This window comes from Maylandia zebra, linkage group LG10, assembly GCF_041146795.1.
Source record: "Maylandia zebra isolate NMK-2024a linkage group LG10, Mzebra_GT3a, whole genome shotgun sequence".
NCBI classification, from domain to species: domain Eukaryota; kingdom Metazoa; phylum Chordata; class Actinopteri; order Cichliformes; family Cichlidae; genus Maylandia; species Maylandia zebra.
This window is the reverse complement of record NC_135176.1, coordinates 26,139,292-26,165,656: the sequence shown is the minus strand read 5'-3', so window position 1 is coordinate 26,165,656 and position 26,365 is coordinate 26,139,292. Positions and strand designations below refer to the sequence as shown.

At 38.8% G+C, this 26,365-nt stretch overlaps 2 protein-coding genes and 1 long non-coding RNA gene across 3 annotated transcripts; all 3 read right to left on the bottom strand.

The window, feature by feature from the left end:
* Positions 1 to 1,537: 1,537 nt before the first annotated feature.
* Positions 1,538 to 2,630, bottom strand: LOC143420693 (uncharacterized). The gene is made up of 2 exons (XR_013100421.1): positions 2,402 to 2,630; positions 1,538 to 1,929 (listed from the first exon to the last, which is right to left on the bottom strand). It is a non-coding gene; the product is annotated as an uncharacterized LOC143420693 (long non-coding RNA).
* A 4,952-nt stretch (positions 2,631 to 7,582) lies between these two features.
* Positions 7,583 to 14,558, bottom strand: htr3a (5-hydroxytryptamine (serotonin) receptor 3A). Its single transcript, XM_076888805.1, has 9 exons — positions 14,402 to 14,558; positions 13,419 to 13,582; positions 13,078 to 13,122; positions 12,441 to 12,550; positions 12,179 to 12,348; positions 11,557 to 11,717; positions 9,222 to 9,432; positions 8,634 to 8,870; positions 7,583 to 8,492 (listed from the first exon to the last, which is right to left on the bottom strand). The coding sequence occupies exons 1-9, from the start codon at positions 14,469 to 14,471 to the stop codon at positions 8,182 to 8,184; spliced, it is 1,479 nt and encodes a 492-aa protein (XP_076744920.1). The 5' UTR covers positions 14,472 to 14,558; the 3' UTR covers positions 7,583 to 8,181.
* A 1,898-nt stretch (positions 14,559 to 16,456) lies between these two features.
* htr3b (5-hydroxytryptamine (serotonin) receptor 3B) lies at positions 16,457 to 26,348 on the bottom strand. The gene is made up of 10 exons (XM_004573474.3): positions 26,268 to 26,348; positions 25,552 to 25,589; positions 24,724 to 24,887; positions 24,489 to 24,533; positions 24,239 to 24,348; positions 23,489 to 23,658; positions 21,920 to 22,077; positions 18,906 to 19,116; positions 18,113 to 18,322; positions 16,457 to 17,705 (listed from the first exon to the last, which is right to left on the bottom strand). The coding sequence occupies exons 2-10, from the start codon at positions 25,583 to 25,585 to the stop codon at positions 17,440 to 17,442; spliced, it is 1,368 nt and encodes a 455-aa protein (XP_004573531.1). The 5' UTR covers positions 25,586 to 25,589; positions 26,268 to 26,348; the 3' UTR covers positions 16,457 to 17,439.
* Between the last annotated feature and the right edge of the window lie 17 nt (positions 26,349 to 26,365).

Below are 26,365 nucleotides of genomic sequence, written 5' to 3'. Positions count from 1 at the left end.
TCAGATTCAGCTTGTGTTTCGCTTGTTTCCTGAACACTCTGTCTATGGGAGACAACCTTAGGTTTGGTAGTACCAAGGTGCCGTTTCATTCTACTAGTTTTTGTTTCTTGCCTATTTTCTGCAGTACGCAGCAGCAACAAAAGCTCAGCGAGTGATGGGGGTTGTCGATCCTTAAGTTCTAGCTGCAAGACAGCAAGCAAGTCATGATTCCAACAACCCCTGTAAAATTGTTTCAGGAGGTGTTTGTCGACCTCTTGTGGCTGTACACCTCCCCTGCGTACAGTACGGTTCAATGCCACCTGCAGGCGATGCAGGTAAGCTGAGGGTTTTTCTCCAGGATCTTGCAATGTGTTCATGAACCTCACCAACAATTCCTCCCCATCCTCAACTGTGCCAAAGGCAGATTCCAATAATTGCAGGTAGGTAGATGGTGGCCTTCAGGTCCAAGATGTCGAACTACATCTGAAGCAGGAATGAGGAGGCTCTCGAGAATTTTATGAGTCTTCTCCAAGTCAGAAACAGAAGTGTCCTCCATCATTAAATCAACATGAGAGCGCCAAGTATCATAATCAGCTTCATTATATGGCCGGGGAATCTTCCCAGAAAAAGCTCTCAGTCTCAAGGTGGAATGGGTACGTGACATCTTATCATCACTCTTTACAATGTGTTCAACCACAATTCTCTGTACGTCTGGTGGGTTAAGCTCACCAGGATTTAGAGTCAGGGATCTCTTGGTTCCAGAGCTTAAAGTCGGTGTGCGATATTCATCATCAGCGTGGCCAAGCTTAGGACAGACTGAAATACCAGCTGATTCAATAAAAGTAGCAGGGGTCTGGCTGGGCCTGTCAGTATGATCAACTTCCTCTATTTCAACCTCAGTACTGAGTGCAACACTTTCTTCGGCGACACCCACAGACTTTTCAATTTTTGTCATCACCTCTCTCAGTACCTCTTCAAAATCTTTCCCACTTAGCTTGGCTATTCCTCGCAGTTCACTCAGGTAAGTATCTGTGACACTCCCCCCAACTCTCTGGGAATAAACATCTGTCAAAGCATGTACAGAAAATACTACATCAGGATTGGCAGCTGAGGGGTGGACATAGGGCAACAAGGGTCCTAATGTTTGCACTGCTACTCCTGAGTTATACTCCACTATCTGATCCTTGTTGAATTCAGATACTTGATCATCAATGGTGAGGACCCTACTAATAGAGCCGTACTGCTTTAAGAACTCAAAAATCTCTTCATCCTTTTCTGATCCTGTTACCCCACGCACTATGACAGCATTTGGGACCTTAATACCTAATTTTTCAACAAAATCCATCTTTTGGTGCGACAGACGGTCTTACCAAAAGCTCAATCACACAATATGCTTCACTATCGTCACCCATTAATTCAAGGCTCCTGGCTGGCTCGCCACTTTTACACTGTAACCAGTATGTAACAAAATATATAAACAATGGGCAAATCAGAAGATTTCAGGAACGACAGGAGCCCAGAGGATGGGTAACCACAATGAAAACACAACTGCAAATGATGAAGCAATAGTTCAACTGTATTTGAAATTTGTGCACTGTATTGCCTTTACAATAACAACCAAAATTGTGTGTGCGCGCACAGATACCCAAAATAAAAAAAGAAAAGAATGTTAGACCCGGGTCTTTTAAAGTGTCAATAGGATCCAGATCAGGCCTGTTTGGTGATCTGGTGAGTTATTGGTGTGAGTTCAGTCCACGATCGATGTATGTTTGCACTGTCCTGTCCTACCACAGTTCAGGCAACCAGACTTCAAGATTCAATTCCAAATGGGCTGTGGCTCGCCATCCATTGCAATGGAAAATTATTCCTCTTCTGCGGATTTCCACAAAGTCTGTAATCCAATGTTCTCCGAGGAGTCTCGGCTCCTTTCTCCAACTCAAAAAACCTGACCTAAGAGTGAGGTCAGAATTACTTCAAATGAACATGGTTCACACTTAACTAACACTTCTGTTTAAAGTATAAATCATGAACAAAATGTGTTTCAATTTCTAATGTTGTACAACTAATCAAATTCTAAACGTTTTCATTACATGGCAATGTAGCTATCACCAATCATTAAAGCAATTCACACTGCTCATTAAAAGCAGCAAACTCAATATACTCTGCTCACGGTCAAGTAACAACAGTGATGAATAAAAGTAACACAATAAAACATTTCAATACAACAGATAGACATACTGTTTTTTCCTTAACCTAACAACAGCTAATAAGTTCTCAACTAACGCTTAACAACGGGAGTGAGCGTTTAGCACACTCGCTAGCTACTTGCATAGTACCGTCACCATTAGCGTTTGTTTTTTGAAGCGAACAACATTAACATTTCAGGATGCCGATCAGCGGCTATAACAGTTTCGTTACTCACCAGTGCAAAGCACTTCGTATTCATAAAACTAGCTTCGGCTATCCAAATCTGGTGGCTAATCAAGCAGACACCAACAGCTTCGCTGTTTCAACAGCTACCACGTTTTCCCCACAGGTACTGCTATGGCGCGTGTGGTCTAAGCAGCCTTAGCAGCGCAACCAAACATGAAAAACAAGGCGGGACAAACAATCCCATTGGTTGGACTGCATTTGTATCCAGGTCAAAAAATAACCTTTGAGAAACAAAATAAATAACACAAATAATGCAATTCCATACAAAATAATTTGGATTTTTTCTTTAGAGTCTCTCTCCAATCATGAGTGCTTTTAACTGAACAAAATAAAACACCTTTAATAATAATTACAATAAACAGTCTCTAATTCCATCTGTTTGCCACTGGGCTACACTAAGGCTACATTGGTGAGTCACACAGTCTCACCAAAATACAGAAGACTGAAAAAACTGTACTCCAATGGCCTTCAGTCAACAGTATCCAGTAGAGCATCCTTGGGGCTGCTTAAAAGGGAAACTTGGATGAGCAGCTGACACTAACCTGAAAGTATGCATTTCTATTTGTTGCAAGTAAACCTCTGAATAGGCGTTACTGTATTTGCTCTTTCATACAAGCTTGAAGTCACTGGACTGGAAACATTAATGCAATGCTGGACAGTATTAGTAGAAAAAGGGTGTTTTCTGTCACGGTCTGTCTGGCTGGCAGACCGTGGGGATGTGGGGAAAGGAGGACCCAAAACGCAGACTCTGCGATGCAAACAGTGCTCTTTATTTACAGTGAAAAGGCTGTAAATACAATAACTCCCCGTTGCTCCCTCGAACCCCGTGTGCGTGCTTCCCTCCGATATCTGTGCTCGTGCTCCCCGCTGTTGTGTTTCCGCACCCCCGTGCGTGCTGCCTCTCCGGACCACTCCTCCTCCTGTAGGGAAACCAGAGACGCAGCCGTCAACACTAACCCTCGGCGGGCATATACGCACAGCACAGACCTAAGCTAACACACACTGACTTGGTAAGATAACTCAATGATCCCGCGTCGGTGGGAGCTCCAAGACTCTCCTAAGTAGCTCCCCCGACGAGCCCTGATCAGCGGCAGGTGTGTGGCTTCGGGTGTGGCCAGTCCCTCCGCAGGGCCACACCCCTCAGGCCTGCAGGTGGCCGAGCTCCATCCTCCAGGCACACCCGCAGACATACACACCCATACCTCGCCTAAACATATGAGTGGGACACAGACTAACACAGCACAGAGAAACACACATATGTACACGCACAGAGAAGGGGAAACGACACCAAAAATACATAATAATAATACACAGGTCTATGACTGCCCAGGGATCCTGGGTCGCCCAGTCCCAGGACCCTGACATTTTCATATTCAAATGACATAATTTCCTTAGGGATTATTAAAGTATTCTGATTCTGAAGTTCGTCAAGACAGTAACAAATATCTTCAGTAGTGTAACAATAGCAGTATCACTGGACAATTTATTAGGTACACCTTTTGGTAGATCTGTCTAGTACTGGTTTGGATCCCAATAGGTGATTCTATTGTGTAAAATGTTTAATTCTTCACATTTCATTTTTGGGTCTGGACACTATTTTTTTAGGGCCAGTAAAAAAAATTGTTGGTATTTTTTGATAAAAAGTAGAAAAACATTTTGATGTCAAAGTCCTAAAACAGCAGTGAGTAAAGGCTTTTACTCAGCGGTCACTGTGTTTAAGTGAAGTGCTCGACTGCATATTCTAACTCATGTGAAACAAGCTTTGATTGTTGAATTGTATCAAAACAATTGAGAAAACTTAAAAAAAAGAAATATGGTAATTATTATTCATCATTTTACTTACTTATGCTTACGTTAAATAGTATTATGAACATAATCATGTTCATAATTTGGTGAGGGAGCAGGATTTATTTGTCTCCTCTGGTGCATTGGACATGTTTTTTTGTATGAATGCTTTAACAAGGCCTGATATTTTTTTTCCCAGTGCCATCATCAGGCTAAAATCTCCACACGCTACCCTTTCCAAACAAAACACAGCACTGAATAGGTGGATTGTACAACATTTGCTGAGAAAATGTATGTTTCCTGAGAAGAAACTCCTTTGACTTCACTGATTTGAGGGTCTTTTCTGTACCATGATACTTAGAGCAAGCTTTGAAATTTCATCCTCAGTGCTGGTGAGGCTTAAATGTTGCATTCACATCACACAGGCAGGATAGGAAAAAACAAAAGACATCCCTCTAACTGTCCTTTCATTGCTATAGTCAGCAATTAAATGTACTAACAATGAGGTGTTCTGACATCAGTATAATCATCCTGCCTGAGTGTGCATTACTGCGCAGCGCATAATATATATGGAGTATATTTTGTAAATGCTTGCAGTGTTGTGTGTTTGTAGTTAATGTCATCGCCGCTCATATCTGGGGTAATAAACATCCATTGTCAGTTCTGTGTGGTTCCCAGAATTTTATGCCCAATAAAACTAGAGAAGGCAAGCCCGGCTGTGTGTGTCCAACAAATAAATACAGTGTCACATCAAAAGTGTCTCCAATATTTCCCAATAATCTTCCTATATTTGCTCATTTCCTCTCTCTGGCACACGAGATCAGATCTTGACTTCAGCGTATTGGAAACTAATGAGGCAGCTCTCCAGTTTCCCTGTTCATTTATGCAGAACACTCCAAAGTATTACATCCAAAACACATTGCAGATTAGTGTAGTTTTTCCCGTTTGATTTTTTCTTCTTTTCTTGTTTTTTTGGGAGAAAACAAAAACAGGAAATGAGGCCAAAAACTAACTGTGAGCAGATTTGTTGGACTTTGATGTGACTTTCATGTTATTTTGGGGCATGGGGAAGGAAAGGGCAGCGGTAAGTGAATGGTTTGTCAGGATGGTAGAAGGAACAGTGTAGGGGCTTTGTTTTACAGAATCAGGTTTGAGTGCTGATCTTTGACCCACATATGTAAAGAGTGGATTATTAGAGTGATGACTCCAAGGTTCCCTGTTTGGTGGTGAAGGGAGGATTAATGATGGTTTAATTCCAACTATTAATCGCTTACTCAACCAGACTGTTTTTAAATCAACCACATGAACTACGCCATTGAAATCTGAATCTGAAATCTTGTCAGCAAAGACGTAAACAGTTCAGACATAACCCCAGTCATCGGTCAATGATTTAAGAGGAAGCTAAGTTGATATATGTTAGAGCTTTTCAGATATGATGTTATCATCACAGTGCATTTTACATAGCACATACCTTAAGTTGCACAGCTTATTGCTCAGAGGTAAAATAGAAGCTTAAGCGAGTCTTAAGACTTAAGAGATCCCTTATTCCTTTAAATTTTGCTTCCAAAGAGACACACTTCCTTTTCATTTTTAAGTGGTCATGAGCAATAGTTCTTCAGGCTTTCTGATTGCTTTTTCAGTCACTTTCAGTCCAGTCCTTGTACCTGACCAGAGCAATGCTTTGTTTGTTTTTTAAGCCACTTAACACTGACCTAAAAAAAAAGGTTCCTAAAACTGCCAGTGCAGAAAAAGCATACCCGGAGAGAAAAACACACAACAGAACACTGCCAGTCATAGATTGGCCTCCCCAGTAACTAGATGTCAACATTACTGAAGCAGTGTGGGATCATCTTGACAGCGAACAGAACAAAAGACGGCCAACACCCGAAGCAGAGCTTTAAATGTCCTTCAAGAAGCCCGGTTAACTATTCCTGAGGACTACTTAAGGAAATTGCGAGAAAGCTTTTCTCAGAAAGTTCAGGCATGTACTGAAGAATAAAAGTAGTCATTACCAATATTAACATTCGAGGTTATTGGAAATGTACAAACTCTTTTTGTGTACTTTATTTCCATGTATGTTTGTATGTTGCTGTACCTATTTCCCATTTTCCTGAGAGAAAAACAAAACTAAGGAAGAGCTATACTTTAAAATGATTATTCATCTTTTAGCATGCAATTGTGATGGGGCTAGGGAGGAGACCTTATATAGTGTCATTCATCTCATTTGCATTGTGTTTTTGCACAAAGAGCTACAAGTTGAACAGACTGATAGGTCGTGTAAACTGATTTAATTAACCTTTAACGTGACATTGTCCAAATTGTGGAACATGAAAGTGGGGGAAAAAATCCACAAAATGCATTTAGTCTAACTTACACAATCATTTAATCATACTAGAGAAAAAGATGGCAGTGAATATCGCAAATGTATTCCCCCTCTGCTATTACTCTAAAAATTCTCTGGGTGCACTAAAACTGATAAGAAGCATTCATGCGGGCCACTGATAATATGCACATCAGACCTTCAGTGACTCACTGCTATTGAGGGAAACTGATGTTATTGTACATGGTGCCATCCTCTGGCAGCTGTGGTGGACTGCAGGCAGAAAAAAAGCTAAAAAGTCTATTTTGTTATAAACTGCACATCACATGTGACACGTACTGTACTGTGTGTGAGTGTGTTTGTCTAATATCTGTGGGTTCATTTGCAAGGCACGTTACAGCTTCAGTGGCTTGGTTATGATTCTTTTTGTGATAAATTCTATGAAAAGGTGTTTTTCTCTGTTACGATTTTTTAAAACTCTGAACTTCAGCATTATATTTTTAGTAGAGTGGAACAATGCAGCTTCCGAAACCTAAACTATGGAAGTCATTTTTCATTTCATAGTGTCCAGGTGCAAAGACATATCTTTAAAAAACATCATTTTACACACCATTACATAAATGGAAGCTCTTATAAATGTAGTTTTTATCATTTGCTTTGTTTGATTTTATGTTTTATATGACTGTGTATTTTTAATGAAATACTGTGGCACACATGGACTTCTATAAAAAGCAAAGACTGCTATTTTTTTTATTATTTTTTTTTACTTCTTTTATTTGATGACTAACCAGTGGTATTTTTAACTGGTTGTAAATGAACATTATGCATTTTACATTTTTTTTTAACATTCTACATTTTTTCAGTGTATAATTATACAGACATTGTATTTTTTCACTGTATATAATTATATATCATCTCTTGATGGCACAAAAACACCAGAAAGTGTGTAATAAAAAGAATTCAATAGATTTCACATATTTCTCATGCTTTGAAGCATGAAAATAATTAACAGTCTTCTGTCCAAAAAAGACACTAAATAAACAAACAACATCACTCGTATGCAAAGCAGTTAATAAAATGCAATTCTTGCCTCACTAATATAAATTAATGTACAGATAACACACATGCTGGATATTTGGACTTGCATTTACATAGCACTTTTCTTCTATGCATGTTAAGCACTTTAATTTCTCACATATATCTTCTGCTCCCAGAACCTACCGCTCACCACTTAACCCAACAACGACTGTAGACTACTTGAGTTCAAATTTGACACAGCAACATCTGCGATAACAACCTTAATGTCACCACTTTGACCAATTTTACTTTTTTTATGTGTATCTCCTGGTTTGTCACAGCACTTTTGCTATATTCGTCTGGGTTTTATACGATATTTACCTGCATTTTATGCTGTATTTTCATGTTTGTCTTGCAGATCTGAGTCACACGCTTCTGTTCTTGCTTCTCATTCTTTGTAATCCCTCATAATGATGGATAATAGGTGCATTTTCATGTGTGTGGGACTATTTGTATTGTTTCATATCCAGTTGCTATGTGAGTGCCTTAATGTATCCTATGAGCTACATGTGGCACAGGCCGACTAACTCTGGCATTCTTGATTTCCTGCTTTCGAGCTTGTGCCCACAGCAGTACAGTGCTATAACTTAGGCGGCCTGCCAAACAGACCACAGTGTGCCCAGGGTGATGCTGTAGGCCACCACGGCCACCAAGTAGACTCTGAAGAGCAGCACGTCAAGCACATAGCCAACCTGGAGCCACTCCTTGGCAATTTCACGGCACTTGTCCCTCTTCTCTAGGAAGTGACGTATCGTTGTCACCTCTTGCAGGATGTTGTCCATGAGAGGTGGGACGTTGTCCTTAGCTGGAGTCAGGTGCAGTCCAAGCAGTCCATCTTCTCTCTCATGCTGGCTGAGCTTTCGGCCGATTTCACAGGTGTGGTGGAGTGAGCACGGGGCTGTAGGGTTTGATTGGAGTTGTAGGATTATTTACAGTGCTAAAGCTTAAAAGCATTTAGGGATTTTTCCTTATTTTCTGCATTATTTAAGTGCGATTATGAATTATATTAGCCACTTTACTTGTTTTCTTCAATACCTACCACTTCCATAGTTGTTTTCCTTGTAGTTCTCCATGTCAGTGGACTGAGAGGAAAGTCTGGAACATAGCCGGTGCTTTTTGTGGATGCAGAAAAGGACTGGAGCTCTTTCCAACACCAGATACTTCAGCCACTGGGGCACAGGGGGCTGCAGGTCTTGTTTGTGGACCAAACGTACAATCAGTACAGTTTCTGTTAGGCTGATTACTAGGAGGGCCATGCAAACCACAAAGTACACACCTGTAGGACAGATAAGATTAAAAAAATAAATGAATTGTAGTATATAAATGATAAAGGGTAGTATGGTAAATGGTGAAAGGATGTGGCCTGACACCCAATCCATCCTGGGATAGTTTTCAGCTCAGGTGATGTTTTGCCCTCAGCCATCTGTCACTGCATGCTTTACTACAAACCAATAGCTGTTCATGGTGTTGATCTCCCCTGACATATTTTTCTCTGTTTTGTTTACCCATACATTTAAAGAAAAGTAAGACTGCCTTCAGGCAAAATATTTTAAACTCATCTCTACATAGTCACAGAAAATGCTCATTTGAATACAAACTGCCGGTGAGCGTAATTGATTCTAGTCACCAATTAGCGGGGTTCCTATGGCAGTGGCAGGCAGAGTGTCAGACACAATGATGAGGAAGACAGAGTAGCCCAGCAGCAAAGTGATCTTGAATGAAACTCTCTCTCCACTGTCTGGTGGCAGATAGAAACCCACAATGTCCATCACCATTAAGAAGATGCTGGGCAGCAGCAGGTTCACGGTGTAGAATAATGGTCGCCGTCGGATCACCACCTGGGAGATTTAGTTTAGAGTCAAGTTAAAATGTGTGCTATCAAATGAGGGAGGACATGTTTAGCATTTCTTTTCATAAAAACTGGGAATCTGGGGAACAGATGGGAACATGTTTCTTGTTTCTTGTTGGTATAAGCAGTTTATCAACAGTGTTATCACCTGGGAATAGATTTTGAGTAATTGTACCACAGGCAATGAGAAAAATACACACAAGGTAAAATGATTTTTTTAAAAAGACCTTTCAGCTTTCTCTGTAAATCATAGTAAGAACATTAACTATAACCTATAAACAGGGGCACACATAAGTGGTCCACATGTGCGCATTCGCTGTCAAAATAAAAGACGCGCACCCAATAAGAAGTTGCAACGCGCGTTTGCGTCCATATAAAAAGCACTGTTTTTGTCCTGTAGAGTGGGATTTTCACGGCATATTCTGCACCACATCTCTGTGCGTTTATCATTTGTTTGAAGCCAGCTCACCTCCTGCAACCACTTTTCCGAGAATACATGCTTCTTTTGTGGTTCGGACTCCTTCTGACATTTCTTTGGAGGTGGAGGAACACCAAAGTAATTGCTTAAAGGAGCTTGCATCTTCGACATCTTTAAGAGTTCTAAACAAATGTCTGTCCTCCTCCAGAAAATCTTATCTCAAACGCGCGTTGCAACTTCTTATCTGGTGCGCGTCTTTTATTTTGACAGCGAATGCGCACCTGCGGACCACTTATGTGCAGCCCCTGACTATAAAGCATGATGATGAATACATAGTCAGGTCCAAAGTTATTTGGAAGTATTTGAACAATTGTAATTTTACCTCTCGGGACCACTGCAGTGGATTTGAAATAAAACACTGATAATTTTATTAAAGTGAAGATTTAAATTCAAGAGGTTACACAAAAGTGTTGCATTAGTTGTTTAGGAATTATACCAATTTTTATCCATAGTCCCCTATTTTCACAGGTTCAAAGAGAATTGGCTTGACAACATTTCACAATCAGGTGATGCCTGTCTTTTTTCAATTCCAAGTACTGAACTTGCATTTGGTGCCTGTTCAAGAGACATCCAAGAGATGTCTGTGCAAGTAAACAAGACCGTCATCTGGTTGAAAAATGAAAATAAACCTGTCAGAGAGATAGCAAAAGCCTTTTTAGTGGCTTTTGCGACAGTTTGATGTGTGCTTAAAAAGAATGAATTCACTGTAGTTCATCAACACCAAAAGGTCTGAAAGACCACAAAAGATAACTAAAGTAAATGATCACAGAATTATTTCCATGGTTAAGAAAAACAACTTCACAACACCTTGCTAAGCCAAGAGCACTCTCAAGAAGGTATGTGTATCATGATCAAAGTCTCCAATTGAGAGATGGTTTCATCATCGTAAATGCAGTTTACGACAACGTGCAAACCACTTGTTCCACTCAAAAACAAGAAGGCCAGATTAGACTTTTCTAAAGATCTAAAGGAGCCTGCACAGCTCTGGAAAAAAATCCAAATCATGGAACGAGGATTCACTTGTAACAGACTGACTGGAAAAGAAACGTATGGAGAGGGAAAGGAATGGCCCACATCATCTGTCAAACATGGCTTTCCATAGAGACAGGTCACTGGTGTTTAGTAATGACTCAACTGCTGATAAAAGTATCAGGATGAATTCTGAAGTGCAAAGGGTTATACTTTCCTAGATTCCACCAAATCCTGCCAGCCAGACAGCGTTTCACAGAGCAAATGGTTAGTGATGCAAAACAACCTGCAAAAGCACCTCACAAGTTTTTCAAAGCAGAAAAATGGGATAGTCCTTAATCGCCGGAGGAAAAAGATGATGGCCATGGACTTCAGGCAGTCAGTGAGTGCAAAGAATTTAATCATAAAAAAATTCTTTTGTTTAACATCGGGGTTGTCCGGTTACTTTTGAACTTCCAAAAATGAGGGACTTTGTATAAAAATGCTTGAATTTCTGAAGAGTTAATTCAGTACTTCTGATAAACCCCTTAAATTGAAGCTGAAATTCTTATGTCTATTTTTTATTTTTGGTCAGTCTATTGTTTTCACTGTTTCTCTATCTTGACCTATTAGATTGGTTCTGAGTTTTTGTATGCTCTATACAACTTAGTAAATCTTTACACTCACATGAAATTTCATTTCAGCGTAATACTCTTCTTTGTCCACACTGAAGTTCTTATATTTGGATAGTACATGAAGTAACTCCCACTCTCCTTGGTTCATGAAGACACTCTTGTCTTTACTGAGTTCCTCGGGCTCTCGCATCAGGGTGATGTTGATGTCATCAACTACAAATCGAACACAATATTGGGAGCAGCGTGAAACAGCCATGGCAACACGTCAGCCTTCACCTACCTCTGTGCTCTCTCACAGCGGGAGAGAGTTGATGGATTCATCAAACAGAGCAGTTGTTCTAGCCAAGACTTACAAGAAGTGGTGCTGCTTCAAAGACATTGATTGGATTTAGCTTTTTTTTTCTGTTTAGTTCAATTTGCATGCAGGTAATTGATAAATATGAACTATTCATTGCATTTTTTTTAAAGCATTCACAAATACTTCTAACCTAAAATGTACGTTTGGCTTGTTAGAGGCTTGTTAGCATTCTTATACATGGGAATACTTTTAGGAATAAAAATAATAAAATGTTCATTTAAATGTCATATAATAAAAATGTTTTTAGAAAAACAAAATTGTGAGAATGACTGTTATGTAATGATAAATTAATTAATAACTCGGTGAAATATCTTACTGGTATGGAGCCAGCTTTGGAAGGTCAGGCTGCAATTCTGTACATCAAATGGGAAGTTGTAGATATTGAGAGTGCAAGCTGTGACAACCTGGATGGGCTTGTAGTTGCGCACAACTCCATCATCTGTGACATAAACGTAAGGAATGTCTGGAGACTTCCCCACGTCTACACTGCAGGTCACAGGCAGAAATAACAGTTTTAATCATTGTAACAGAAATGCGAGAGGGTCTGTCTGTTAGAACTAGTAATAGCATAATCTTACAACTCATTGATGAGGATGTCAGGAACCCAAACATTAGCCGTGGGTATGGAAATTTTTTTGACTCCATCAAAGTCCTGTGAATCCCACACCAGGAACTCATCTTTCCATGACTGAAATATTCAGGAGTGCAGAAAGAACCAAACAGAATGTAAAGATTTTTTTAATTGCACTATGTCAGAAAATATGGACTGAGTGTGGTGTCATTATTAAGTGAACACAAAGGAATACAAAGAAAAGCAAACACAGATGTAAGTTAAAGCAAACATATTTCATGCAGCACTTTATAAGTTGACTAATGTCTAAATTTTATAGATAATACTTTGTGTCTTTTAATGGCGTATTTATTGATTTAGTCATTTGTCCAAACAAAGACAAGCAAACATTTGGTTTGTTTGTCTGTGTTTATGGCACTTACACAGCCCCATGAGAAAATGTAATGGTTTCAAAGAGGGGGAAAAAATCAATCATAACTGAAAGTTTTTTGTTTTAAATGGCATGAATGTGAATACTAAAACTTATTGTTGAGTAACCACATGTTTGCCATGTCAAATAGATCAAATATGTGATAAATTAATAATACCACAATTACAGATAAAGTAAGCAAACAATATACATCAAGATTTTTTATTTTTCTTACCTGTCTGTACCAGACGTATGTTGTTAACACCTGATTCTTCTCATCCTTTAACACAAAACAAAACAGAGAAATCAGGGGAAAAACAAAAAATGGTATATGGTCCACGTTACATTGGTGCTTCTATGTTTTTTTTTTTTAAAAATCCTAACATGTGAAAGCAATGATTTAGATTCAGTTTTACAAAATGACTGTGTATTTGTGCATGCTCATGTATGCATAATTATGACACATTGTGTACTTAATGATGATTTCTTTATATATATAATGTTATATATACTATATAAAATATATATATATAACACACAGAAAATAGTAATTGCTTTGTAGACAGCATAACTCACCACATTAAGGATAGAGTATACCATGAGGTCAATTTCCACATTAGTAGGGGTGTTCCAGTCTTTCACTGGTCTCACTCCTTTCTTATAACCGACACTCAAAAATTCTGCCAGTCGCACTAAGGTGGCATTGGCAAATCTTCCAGTGCTGCTGCCCAGTTTCTTTGCTGAAAAAGTTACAGTGAAAATTTGAAAAACCCATAAAAAATCTAATAGACACACTAATATAATATATATATATAATAATATATGCACATATAAATATATGCACATATAAATATATGCCGTTAAAGAAATAGTTAAAATCACAAATGACAAACAAATGTGTAATAAGATCGGTTGCATCTGTGGTCAACTTCAATAAAAATAAAAATGGAATTCATCAAAAATAATTAGAAGGAAATCATTATGAATATTAAATGCACTGAATATTTTTAAACTAAATGTATTTCATAAGGAATATGCATTTCTTGTTTCAGATGACAGATAACAGCTACATGTCACGTATATTTAATCAAAAAGCTACATTTCCAAGCATTCAAAGCATAAATGTTTTGAAGTTCCATAATGTATTTCACCACAAATATAACAGTACTTTAAGTGTTCATTGCTTTTTTTATTTCTCAACATATATCCTTTATCTTTTATACGTACAATTAATGTCAGCTGTTTCTGCGATATTTCTTTCTTTGTTTGAGACACTTTAATTTTATTTAATTTAAATGATAGATATATATAATTATTAGTTACTAAGATTCATTATTAAGATTCAACTTTTTGCAAAAACACTTAATTTGTTAGCAGACAGATGTGACTAAAATAAAACAGCTAAGATTGGACTAGAAAGTCAAATGAAGACTAGCAAAAATATTACACAGGAAAGCTAATACCATTTTAAACTATCATTAATATTTTCCCTGATATTTGGTGAACCCAAGGCCCAAAACTGGCTTAGGTTAACAATAAAATTAAATCCTCTGGTGTACCTGTGCATTCTTTTGAGGCTTCATTAATCAGAAGGAAGCAGAGTGCTGTCCAGGCTGATGAGAATCTCATGCTGCTAGTTCACCTGTGTTTTCCCTTGTTGCTGCTGAAGTCTGCCTGTCGCTCTGATGAAAGGCCTCAGGATGCCTGGCACCTATATCCTCCACATCCATCCACTATATGCATCGCTTCGCTCACATCCACTATCAAAACCTTGTTAGTGTCACTCCACTCATGAGGGTGTATCCGTCTGCTCTGACACCACTCCTTGTTCAATAAAGCAGCAGCTCGCTCAGATAAATGGAGCCAGAGTTCTGCGACTGGATCATATGTCATGTCTGAGAAGTTATTTAATTCAATAATACGATCACAGGCCAGTATGTTACAATGTTTACCAATTAAGAAACCATTAGGCAAGAATGTCATCTCATTTTAGTCTCAAAGTGTCAGCAATTAATGCCTTAAAAACAATTAAAAAGGAGCGTGGCGGTGTGAATTTTTATTAGCCAGTTTTCAGCTGTCCTCAGTTTTACATCAGGGTACATTTTGTTTGGTAAATATGCCCATTAACTTTTAAGGAAAGGGCATAATATTTTGTTCACACCTCAGAGCATACTATACTGCAAATGTTCGTGGCCAGGATTGCTCTATCTACAGTACTTACTATGAGTAAACTGATTATGTGCCGCATACAGCCCAGTTATCTTTACAACACTGAAATAATCTTTGCTGGATCTGCCTTCAAAATGCTCCATCATCCCTATTACTACTGAGTCTACTATCATTACACTTGCTGTACAATTTCCAGACAACAGTGAAGTCCACAAATGCACGTAAGCTTCACATGTTCTGTGCTTTTGGATTTAAACAACAGTAGTATGTTGCAATTTATCAGGATCTAGAAATACTATTTACTTTCAATACATTTTCATGGCTATACAAGGAATAGTGGTATGCCTTATTAAAAAATTTAAATGATTAATGAATCATTTGCAACTGTTAGCCTTTGAAAAGTAGCAAGGTGAACTGGGCTCTTTGGCAGGCCAGTTTTATTCAGTTCAATTCAATTTTATTTATACAGCGCCAAATCACAACAACAGTCTCCTCAAGGCGCTTTATATTGTAAGGTAGACCCTACAATAATACATACAGAGAAAAAAAAACCCAACAATCATGTGACCAAGCACTTTGGTAACAGTGGGAAGGAAAAACTCCCTTTTAACAGGAAGAAACCTCCAGCAGAACCAGGCTCAGGGAGGGGCGGAGCCATCTGCCGCGACTGGTTGGGGTGAGAGAAGGAAGACAGGATAAAGACGTGCTGTGGAAGAGAGACAGATTAATAACAAGTATGATTCAATGCAGAGAGGTCTGTTAACACATAGTGAGTGAGAAAGCTGACTGAAGAAGAAATACTCAATGCATCATGGGAATCCCCCAGCAGCCTAAACCTATTGCAGCATAACTAAGGGAGATTTCAGGGTTACCTGATCCAGCCTTAACTATATGCTTTAGCAAAAAGGAAAGTTTTAAGCCTAATCCTAAAATCTTAAAATTCTGGCCTCTGTGCCACATGTTTAGCCCCTGATCTTAACTGCACCTTGAAAGAGGACAATATTGTAGTTCACTTTCACACTGACTATATCTAAAATACTGAAAGCTTTGGTTTTTGACTCATATAATGTAAGTAGTTTTCAAATTCAGATTGCAATTCAAACAAAAAAACCTAGGTTTGATTTGGATTGAACCTTTAGCTCTAAGCCATGGAGGGTTGTAACAACTCTTTAGTTTCATTCATGTGAAATTTCCTAAAGAAAGGTTTTGTGGCCTACTTTTTCACTCGCCTGCTCTCCGGGTTTCAGAAATAATGAATATGAGCAGTGAAGCCTTTGAGGGCTTGTAGCTGTCTCTCTAAATGGATGCATACTAAGTCTGTAATCATGTGTATTTCAGAAAGGCAGGAGCCATCGTTCCTTTGCCTCACAAAAGCTTTTGTTGCTTCTTCTGTCATGTTTTATCTTTGCAAAATAATCACATTCTTTTTGTGGTTATTATTTTTATTTAAAAAAAAAAAAACAGGCACAAACATCTACAGATTACATTTATATCCAAAACAAAGCGAATGCAGACATCTTAAACAGCCACTGGAAGCCTCATAGAGACACTAACAAAGCAATGATGAAAGATTTATTTTCAGATGTGTTGCATAACATCGTGTAACCAGATATACTGGAAAAAAGAGGTTGCTGATACCGTCAAAACTACATTAATATTGATCGTTACACTGGCAAGTTTTCTGTGCACATTTGATATTCTTATTAGGACTATTAGGAAACCACCAGGGAGTAGAGACACAGCAGCTGAGCTCTGAAAGGTTTTCACTGATCCATTTTGTGGCAGTAGGATGGAGATTAAAGTATGAATACAATATCATAGCATCACACTGGAAGTGAGAATTTTCTCCTGAGAGCTACTTTATTGTACAGTATCTCTGAGTAAATCTTCACTGCCGGGAAACATAATAACAGAGCCGATACAATAATGTCTTTGTCAGAATGATGATACAGTGCTACGATGGCTAGAGCGGTGGCGGTTACGCGAGCAGCATATTTAAAGAGTAGCTATTGCTCCAGAAGACTTCAAGTGTACTTTTTGCAGTTTTGCCAAATATTTGTACTGGCTATTTAAAAGGCATTACTCAATCTGTCAGTAATAAACATAGTTTTTTTTAATAATTTATATAATCTGAATAAACTGTTGTTTTGACCACATCCTGTTCTTAGACCCCAAAGGTCCAAAACTGTGATTAAAACTAAAAACAGTCAAAAAACAGCCACATTGCAACATATAAAATACAACAACAACATACAAATAAAGTGTATTGTAACCAGTGGTTTCTTAGGTTAAATATATATGAGCACTTCTTGAAGTAGCCTATATTTTTATTTAAGTCAGGTTTATTCTATACACAGCAACAGTGCAGTATTTATCTCTGCAAGTACAGTGGACATAGGCAAGAACTGTTTTTAAATGTGCAGTTAAGTCAAGCAAAGCTCCAGTTGACCCAGAGCAGCAGCAGCGTTCCAGCATACAAGCCCAGAACCAGCAGATAAAGGCGAAACAGGAAGCAGTCGAGCTTAGAGCAGAGGGCCAGCCATTCGCTCTGAGCTGAAGACTCGCTGTCCTCCTGGGAAAAAGCTAGACGGAGGGAAACCAGCTCTCGGAGGAGCCACTCCAGCCCAGTGGGAGTATCCTGGATCTCATTCAGGGACAGCAGATCCTCATCCAGTGAGTTTTCAAGCTCATAGTCTAAGAAAAAAAAACATTACAATGTAAGTAATGGATATATATTTATGGAGTAGGAGACAGTTTATATCCTTTACCAGCTTTATATCCTGTACAATAGCCCCATTGACTTGGCCCACTGTGCCACCCTGCTGCTATTCCACCCTCAACTATTCCGCTAATGCATTTTTGTCCTACTTTCAAAAAGAGTTTCCATACGCTTTGGCACAGTGTGTATTTCTATTTCTATTTTTAGGGCTTAAATTTTCCCACAGATAAGATGTGCCTTGGCTCCCGTTTAAGTGTTTTTCCTCCCATGACTCATGATGTTGTTTTCAATTTTGCTGAAGCAAAGTAAAAAAAAAAAAAAAAAGTGTACTCTTATATCCGCTGCCAATAGCACATTTGGGAAAACGAGTCTTAAAGTTTACCTCCAGATGGGTTTATGTGGTCGAGGGTTTTGATGGAAGTTAAAGCACTCTCAGTAAAGACATGACCAGCTGAGCCGTACTTGTCCAACAGGCAGGCAGACACTGACATTTCCTTGACCTCCTTCTCACTGTAGTGAAGCAGCTTCACAACCAGTATAGACTTGATCAGACTGAGCATCAGCAGGGCCATGCACACCACAAAGAACACCCCTAAATGGAGATTGCATAGTTCAGAAACTTGGTGGAGAATATAGAAACACTTACAATAGTGTCTAGTTACATAAAATCCAAACTATAACCGATATTTACAATAAAGCTTTACTGATTGCCCAGACACCTATTTCCATGCTCACAGTCTGATTCTACCTCAAACTGCCTTCATATTGTGACACACTGCCAGTCTTGGGGTATTTAGTCTAAGAGTGATCTTTTCTGTGGTTTAACATTACCCTTACTCTTTATAGGTTTTTCATGGAGCACTCTATTTAAGGCAGAGCAGGTTTGCAGCCTCCCCAGATAAATTACTGTGTGTAAAATTAAATGTGGGGAGCACTCAGAGCTTCATAATTTAATTAAGGTATTTCAGATTCTGCTTCTTCAATTAGGCTCCACTTGTTTTTCCTCTTGTATTCCCCCAGTACTACTAGACATACTATTGTCATTCTACAAATTAATGTTTTGCAGACAGTGCACATTGGAATTTATTTTACATTAACCTTTCTGGCTTCAGTTACAGAATAAAAAACAGGATATAGGTTGTTTGCTTTACATATGTGTGTCTTTAAAATCCCACCAATGAGTGAAGTTCTGACAGCAGTAACAGGCAGTTCATCTGTCATGTTGACTCTGAAGACGGTGTAGCCGAGCAGTATGCTGATCTTAAAGGTGATGCGTGTACCGCTGTTCAGAGGCAGGTAGAAGCTCATCACATCTACCAACATGAGGAAGATGCTCGGGATGAGGAGTCCTACCACGTACAGCAGGGGGCGCCGGCGAATCAACACCTGAATAAAAGATGAGGCCAGTGAGCTGAGGTATGAAGGACAGAAGACAGACAGAAATAATATCCACAAGTCTTGACAGTTCACACACCTAATTTTGGAGTCACTTTTAAATATAACCAAGGAATATTTGTTTATCTCTCCAGACAAACAGCTGTGTGCATGAAACACTTATCTCTGACATTTCTGCCCCCAAACCCACCTGAATGGAACTGAGGAACATTTTACTTAGGACACAAAACAGCAGCAGCACTGTCTTGTTTCACAAAATAAATGTCCTTATTAGTCTGTATAATCCACAAAACACATTATCAGCTGTAACATAAAGGACAACCAGACTAAAGAAAAACAGTTTCTATCCACAGGCCATCAGGCTACTGAATCACTAACTAATTGTTGAACTGTAATGATCTCTCACCTGTAAATTTGCAATTTTGTACATTTATATATGTATATATTTATAACACAACTTCATACAATATAAACATTGCATACTCTGCATATATTACACTGGGACAGTGTTGCAACTACTTGCACTTTAAATTCTGACTACACCTACACATAAGCTGCACTTGTTTTACTTTATTATTATTTTCAGTGCTATTTTCTATGTTCAGGGTTAAGTTTACTCTTTTAGTTAGTTGTTATTTAAATGTGTGAAGGGAACCTGCAAAGTAAGAATTTCATTGCTCTGCATAACTACTTGTATTTTGTGGTGTATATGACAATAAACTTCACGAATCTTGAACATATTTCCACTGTCACTCCATCCATTTTCTTTCATTTATTCTGTGTTGGACCGTATCCCAGCTGCCATAGGGCAAGAGGCAGGATATGCACTGGACAGGTCACCAGTTTGTCGCAGGGTTAACGCAGACTGGCAACCATTCATTTAGAATCACCTAAATTGTCTAACCCCACTGACTGCATGTCTTTGGACTGTGGGAGGAAGCCAGGGTACCCGGTAAGAACCCACACAGACATGGTGAGAACATGCAAACTCCACACAGAAAGACCCCAGCCAGATGGTGGATTTTAACCCAAGGACTTCTTGCTGTGTGGTAACAGTCCTAACCACCGCTGCCTGTTGGCTCCTGTGTGATAACACGAGTGAACTTGTGTGTTGAGTACAAGTAATAATATAAAATTCAATTATGTCTGATTTTGATAACCACAAACCCTGAAAAACCACCATTAAATCCCTCTCTAGTGTGTTCATGTGTCTGAGCTGCCGTGATGGTGATTAATGAAAAACTAAACATAATCCTGTTAGAAAGTTTCCCGTCATAACAAGTTGAAACCATCCCTGATAATAATTACCAGCTAACTGATGTTTCACTAGCTGCTGCTGTGAGGGAGCCTTTCATTACTCTCTCTGAGAGAATGAGTCCCCGAAGTAACTTCTGTTTACACTGCACTCGTTAAACTTTGTTAGCATTCACAGCACATATGATATGTAATCACAGGAGTGTCTTATTCATCACATCTAGGACACTCTCTCTCAAAGTCATTTTCCATCGTTCTCTGCAGAATATCAGCTGTCTACAAACACGTCTATCACTCAGCTCGTCTCAATTTGTCAAGCTACAGCCTGCTTCACAAAGTGATTTATGAGCACTACTCTGGTACAGATTGCAAAAATTGCTGGCATCCCAAGTTATCATCACTCGCAAATTAAATATAAATTTGCAAGTCTGACAGTCCTTTCCCATGTTCGGGCATAGGATTCAAGGTTTTCATTTCTTCAGATCAGTTAAAAGTGAGAAAATTAGTGTGAAAGTAGTTGACCCCAATTGCCAAATTCATGAAATGGGCCCCAGTCATCAACGAGAGATAAAAAAGAGCCAAGCCATTATTATTTATGTAACAACAATATAGCAGTGTGCATTGACATCAAGTGGCCCACTGTTAAATAAGCTTGTGTTCCAAGGCATGAATAGGCGTCACTATGAATGCTTTAGTGCATTTTTTTACTTCCAAACTGGAACGAATATGTTTGGATTTCACTTTGACTTTTCATTTCGATGAATAGAGAATCAGGTCTTCTCGGGCTATAGATTTCGATTCTGAATGTGTGTAGATTTGTTTGTTCATGTTCAAGTATTTGGGTTATTAATAGCAGCTGAATGTTGCTCTGTTACTTTCTCCAGCTTGTGAAAAGCAACATTTTCTCAGAAGTCAGACGTTTTTATATAAAATATCTATTGCACGCAACAACACTGTCACAGTGTAACAATATCCCAGTGAGCCATGAAATGCTCCATTACAAAAAAAACCTTGGCTCTTTGAGCTGGATAACTAGCAGCCCTCCCTGCTCTCCACCTGCAATGGGCTATGGGGCCATTTTGCTCCCCGCTAACAAGAAGTCCATTGATCAGGCAGCCACTGAGACAGTCTCATTATGGTTGCTCACCCTCCCCTGTCTATCAGCTTCTCTCTCTCTATCTGTCTCTTTACTTGCCAGAAACAGCCTCAGCCTCATCATTTGGCATTAGCTCTCTAGCTCAATCCATGAAGGTCGCAGCCAATTGCTTTACACTTTACAATTCCACCGCAACGCTTCAGGGTGTAACCCGCAGAGAACTACAGTTTAAAGCTCACCATCGACTAGCAATCAGAGCCATCACAGCACAGTTACTCTCTCACTTGTTACAGAGCGTTTACGCCTCTGAAGTAATAATCTATCAAACACCCGAAATATTAGTATTTGATTGCTGTTAGATTTATAAGATAACCGGTTTCATTTAAATTACTCCCAATAACAGTAAATGTGATGAATGTACGCTAAGTACGATAAGTCACGTACGTTAAACTGGATGTAGGCATATTCAGTTTCGTTTTGTTGACTCAGCCGGTAGCGTGAAGGAATGGACAGCAGTTCCCATTCTCCATCATTCATGAACTGCTTTCTATCCTTAGCAGTGGTGTTTTCATTCCTCAACAGGGCCAAGTTTATTTCTTGCACTGCAGAGGGAGAGATAATGAAGAATAAAAGATGGCAGAAGAAACAACAATGAGCGTAGTGTGTATCTGCTATCTCCTTGTACTGTGTTGTCACCTTTGTCTCACAGTGGCAGACAAATCAGTTTCAAATTATTCAGTTTTCCTTCTACTATCCACAGATTTTTAAGCAAGGTGCACTGTCATATCTACATGTCATCTGTCAGCTGTGGCAAACCCTACAGCTGAATGGAATGATAAACACTGCAAATACGGAATAAAATAAGCTCAGCATTTCACTCACTGTCTTTATCGGTTGATGACTTTCATCAGTTGTCCTAGAGATGGTTCAGATTTTATCACAGGGCTGAAGCTATGTCGTTTACAAGGCAATGATAACTGATGGTTGCAAAGGCATATGAAAGAACACTAGCTGAAATTACAAAACATTAGCTGTACAGCTTCTACAGTTCGACTGTTTACTGCTTTAGTGGATCACCATAGTCTTTCATCCCGTCTTCCTTCTCTCACCCCAACCGGTCGCAGCAGATGGCCCCGCCCCTCGCTGAGCCTGGTTCTGCCGGAGGTTTCTTCCTGTTAAAAGGGAGTTTTTCCTTCCCACTGTCGCCAAAGTGCTTCTTCATATGGAGTCATATGATTGTTGGGTTTATTTCTCTGTATGCATTATTGTAGGGTCTACTCTACAATATAAAGTGCCTTGAGGAGACTGTTGTTGTGATTTGACGCTATATAAATAAAATTGAATTGAACTGAATTGAATTGAATTGAATTAGAAGAATAAGACAAGTTAAGTGAGTTTTGTTGAACTTTATGCAGCAATAGATATCTATGATTCTATTAACAGATGTAAACTGGATGAATTCATCAGAGCTTTTGGTTAGATTTTTTAACTTTGTAAAATATTGTAACATTTAATTTATTTTACTTAGTTACTGTTCTTACTTTCTTCGAGCAACTGTGACCACATAATTAAGGTTTTCTGATTCTGAAATTATAAAAAACAAAAGTTCAATTTATGTGATACTAAATAAAAACACTGTTGATCTAATCAGCCTCAACCTGTTGAATCACCATAGGTGCTCCTATTTTTTCTAATTTCTTTATTTTTTATTATTATTTTATTTCTTTGTCTCCCTCCCTCACTAACATAGGCTTTTGGACTGAATAGAGCCCCATACTTCCACACAGCAGCCCCTATAACACACACACACCTACACACACTCATATATCTCGTCACATCCTGTCTTCTCTTGCACAATAAAAAACAATAAAAACGCTGTTGTTTTTGAGATTAAGCAGATACACCAAGTGAAGTCATTCTGACTGAATTTCTCTACTTAAAGCTGGTGAAAGTCTCCACCACAGGTATGAAAACTGTACTCTCCTGCTGTAAACGTAGGCTGATTTTACAGACCTGAGTGCAACAAACTTCGGAAGGTGAGGCTGCAATTCTGCTTGTCAAATGGAAAGGCATACATCTCGAGAGTGCAAGCTAGCACTGCCTGTATGGGCCGTTTGTTCTTTACTGAGCCAGAAGAGTTGACGTAAACGTAGGGGATCGGAGGGGACTTCCCTTCGTCCACACTGGAATGGATATGAGGAGAAAGAGGGGAGAACAGGTGAGATCATCAAGACACCTTTTGTTGAGCTGATCCATAACTAAAGTGGCTGTTTCGTGGACCTTGTCCCATGAACGGGGACATGCTAAACCAGCACCTATAAATGCTCAGATTTAACATGAATCCTAACCTAATTTTGATTAGACTTACTGAGATTGAGACGTACATAATTTCCTCTGCCATTAATAAAGTATTGTGATTCTGATTATTTCATGATTACCTCTGGGATGCCAAAATCCAATTTCAAATACAGAAACATGACATCAGCAGTTACCGGAAAGATGTAATTTCCTAACAGTTTACAACTAAATTAAAAAAAACATTGCCATGTTAAAAGATATGTGAATATTTTAATGTACTGCAAATGTAAACCATGTTATCAATTGATGTATTATTGCTTTAATACAATACAAAACAATCAGATCAGTAGGAATCTGTGGTACATTTCTAAAATCAAAGAAACTCAATCATGTTTGAGACTTGGGCAAAATTGAAGGACACTGCACTGAACACAAGAAAAAAAGTTTGTGCAGACACTTTCTTACAATTCACTAATGATAACATCAGGTATCCAGATAGCTTCAGATGACAGCGAGATCTCTTTGATACCCTCAAACTCGTCTGGATCCCAAACCAGGAACTCATCTGTCCAGACCTGAAAAGTGCAAAGGATTTTTCAGCTAAACTAAAAGCTCTTTTATCCATAAAGATATATATTTTAATACACTGAAAAATGCCTTTTTTTCTTAACTTGTGTAGCAAGAAACAATAAGGAAGCACAAAAAGGCTATTTACCTGTCTGTACCAAATACTTGTAGTGATGCTCTGAGTCTTTCCATCCTGAAGAAAAGAAAATGAGTTTCAACACAATTTCTAAAATTTTTCTTATATATTAACTCTTCCAAGGTTACTGTTTGAGTTGCTTTGTAAACAACATAGAAATGCATGAAAAGTGATACTGAATAAAATGCAATATCATAAACGTTAGGAGCAATACAAACACAGCAGAAAGCATTCAAAACTAACATACCACATCAAGGACAGACCGTAGTGTCAGGTCTATGTAGACAGTAGTAGGAGTGGTCCAATTGTGAACAGGTCGAACGCCGCAGTCGTAGTTCCTCAGCAGGGTCCTGGTCAACTGGTTCAGAGCTGACCTCTTTGGCTTCTCTGGCACACATTCAGCCAGATGGGCTGAAAATTAAAGAAAGATTACCACTTGGACAAACAACTCACACTCACAGGACACAAAGGACAAAACGATGTGCTGCTACCCAGTGGTGCAGAGGAAAATCTGAGGCTTAAACTATTACATCAGTGGATTACTAAAAAAGATATCATATCATGCCTAGACTCAATATCTGTTGCCTACTTGAATTTACACAACACAAAAAGAATTGGATAATTAAGTTTTGGGGTAAGCTAGGGGTATCAAGAAGTCCCCTTTGAATTTCCTGGATCACTTATTAAGTCTTGCAAAAAGGTAGCTGCATGAGCCATTCATTGTTCCGCATTCCCTTCATTTTGCCACTTTAATGTAAAGCGATGAGAATAATGTAAGGAAATCCACATTTTTTAAATAAATTTGTATTGATTTAAACACATTGTTAAGAGGATGCTTATAATGACCATCAGACAAGGTGACTTTTTCTTTATCTCTGCATTTATCGTAACATCTGAATGTGTCTGGTATTGCTGACCAAATACAATAAGCAAAGCAATGGCTCAAACAATTAAAACAAAACAAAAAATCAGGACATGTGACAGCTGCTTCATTCTGATGTGAAATGCCACAAAGACGAAGCATCTAAATGAATTCATGTGGACATCTCAATCAATTACAAAAAGAGCATCTTACCTGAGATCAGCAGCGTCAGCCAAATGAGAGACATCAAGCTAAAAACCAAGATTACAGGTGTTATCCAAGAGTCATACCCAAAATGATTGCCCTGTTAAAGTAGAAATATCCACAGTTTCATCAAATAAGTTCAACAGCAGCAATCCTGACAGGAGGGGAGGAGCAATGAACAGGGTAGAGCAGACATTTTTTTGGTTGTCATTGATTTTCCACTACCCGGGTAAGGTGATACATGTGATAGAAACACCCCAGAGAGACAGCTCCCTGGAGGTGTTTTTAGTCCAGTTTACAGCTTCGGATAATTCTAAACACTTAAGTATGTGTTGTAAAAGTGCTGGAAGCATCTAACAGAAGAACTAAAGAATGGACTGATGGGTAATTGTACATGTCTGCGAACCAGAGAGTGGAAAATAAAGCCATAAAATGCAAGGCATAAAAATATTTCACATTACAGATTGCCGTGACTGTAATACCATGGATATAAATGCATATCATTTATATTGCAATCACATTTAGTTTCTCGTAAGAAAAGCAGTAATTCAATTACAAAAACAACAATAAGGCTCTTAGAGACGAGGAAATTGTTTTGTTTTGTTTTTTTGTTTTTTCTGTAAGAGAGGCGGAAGTCACCGTATTGTAAACTAGCTACATAATTGCTGTAAAGCCATTAACGTTGGATAATAAATCTGCCATAGACACTGGAAGTATTTCATTACCTGAGGAAACGTCCCGACAATCACGTAACGGGTGCGCGCGGGTTTTAAGTTAGCGACCATTGACTGTAGTTAGCGATCGCTCCAAGGCACGCGCGTGT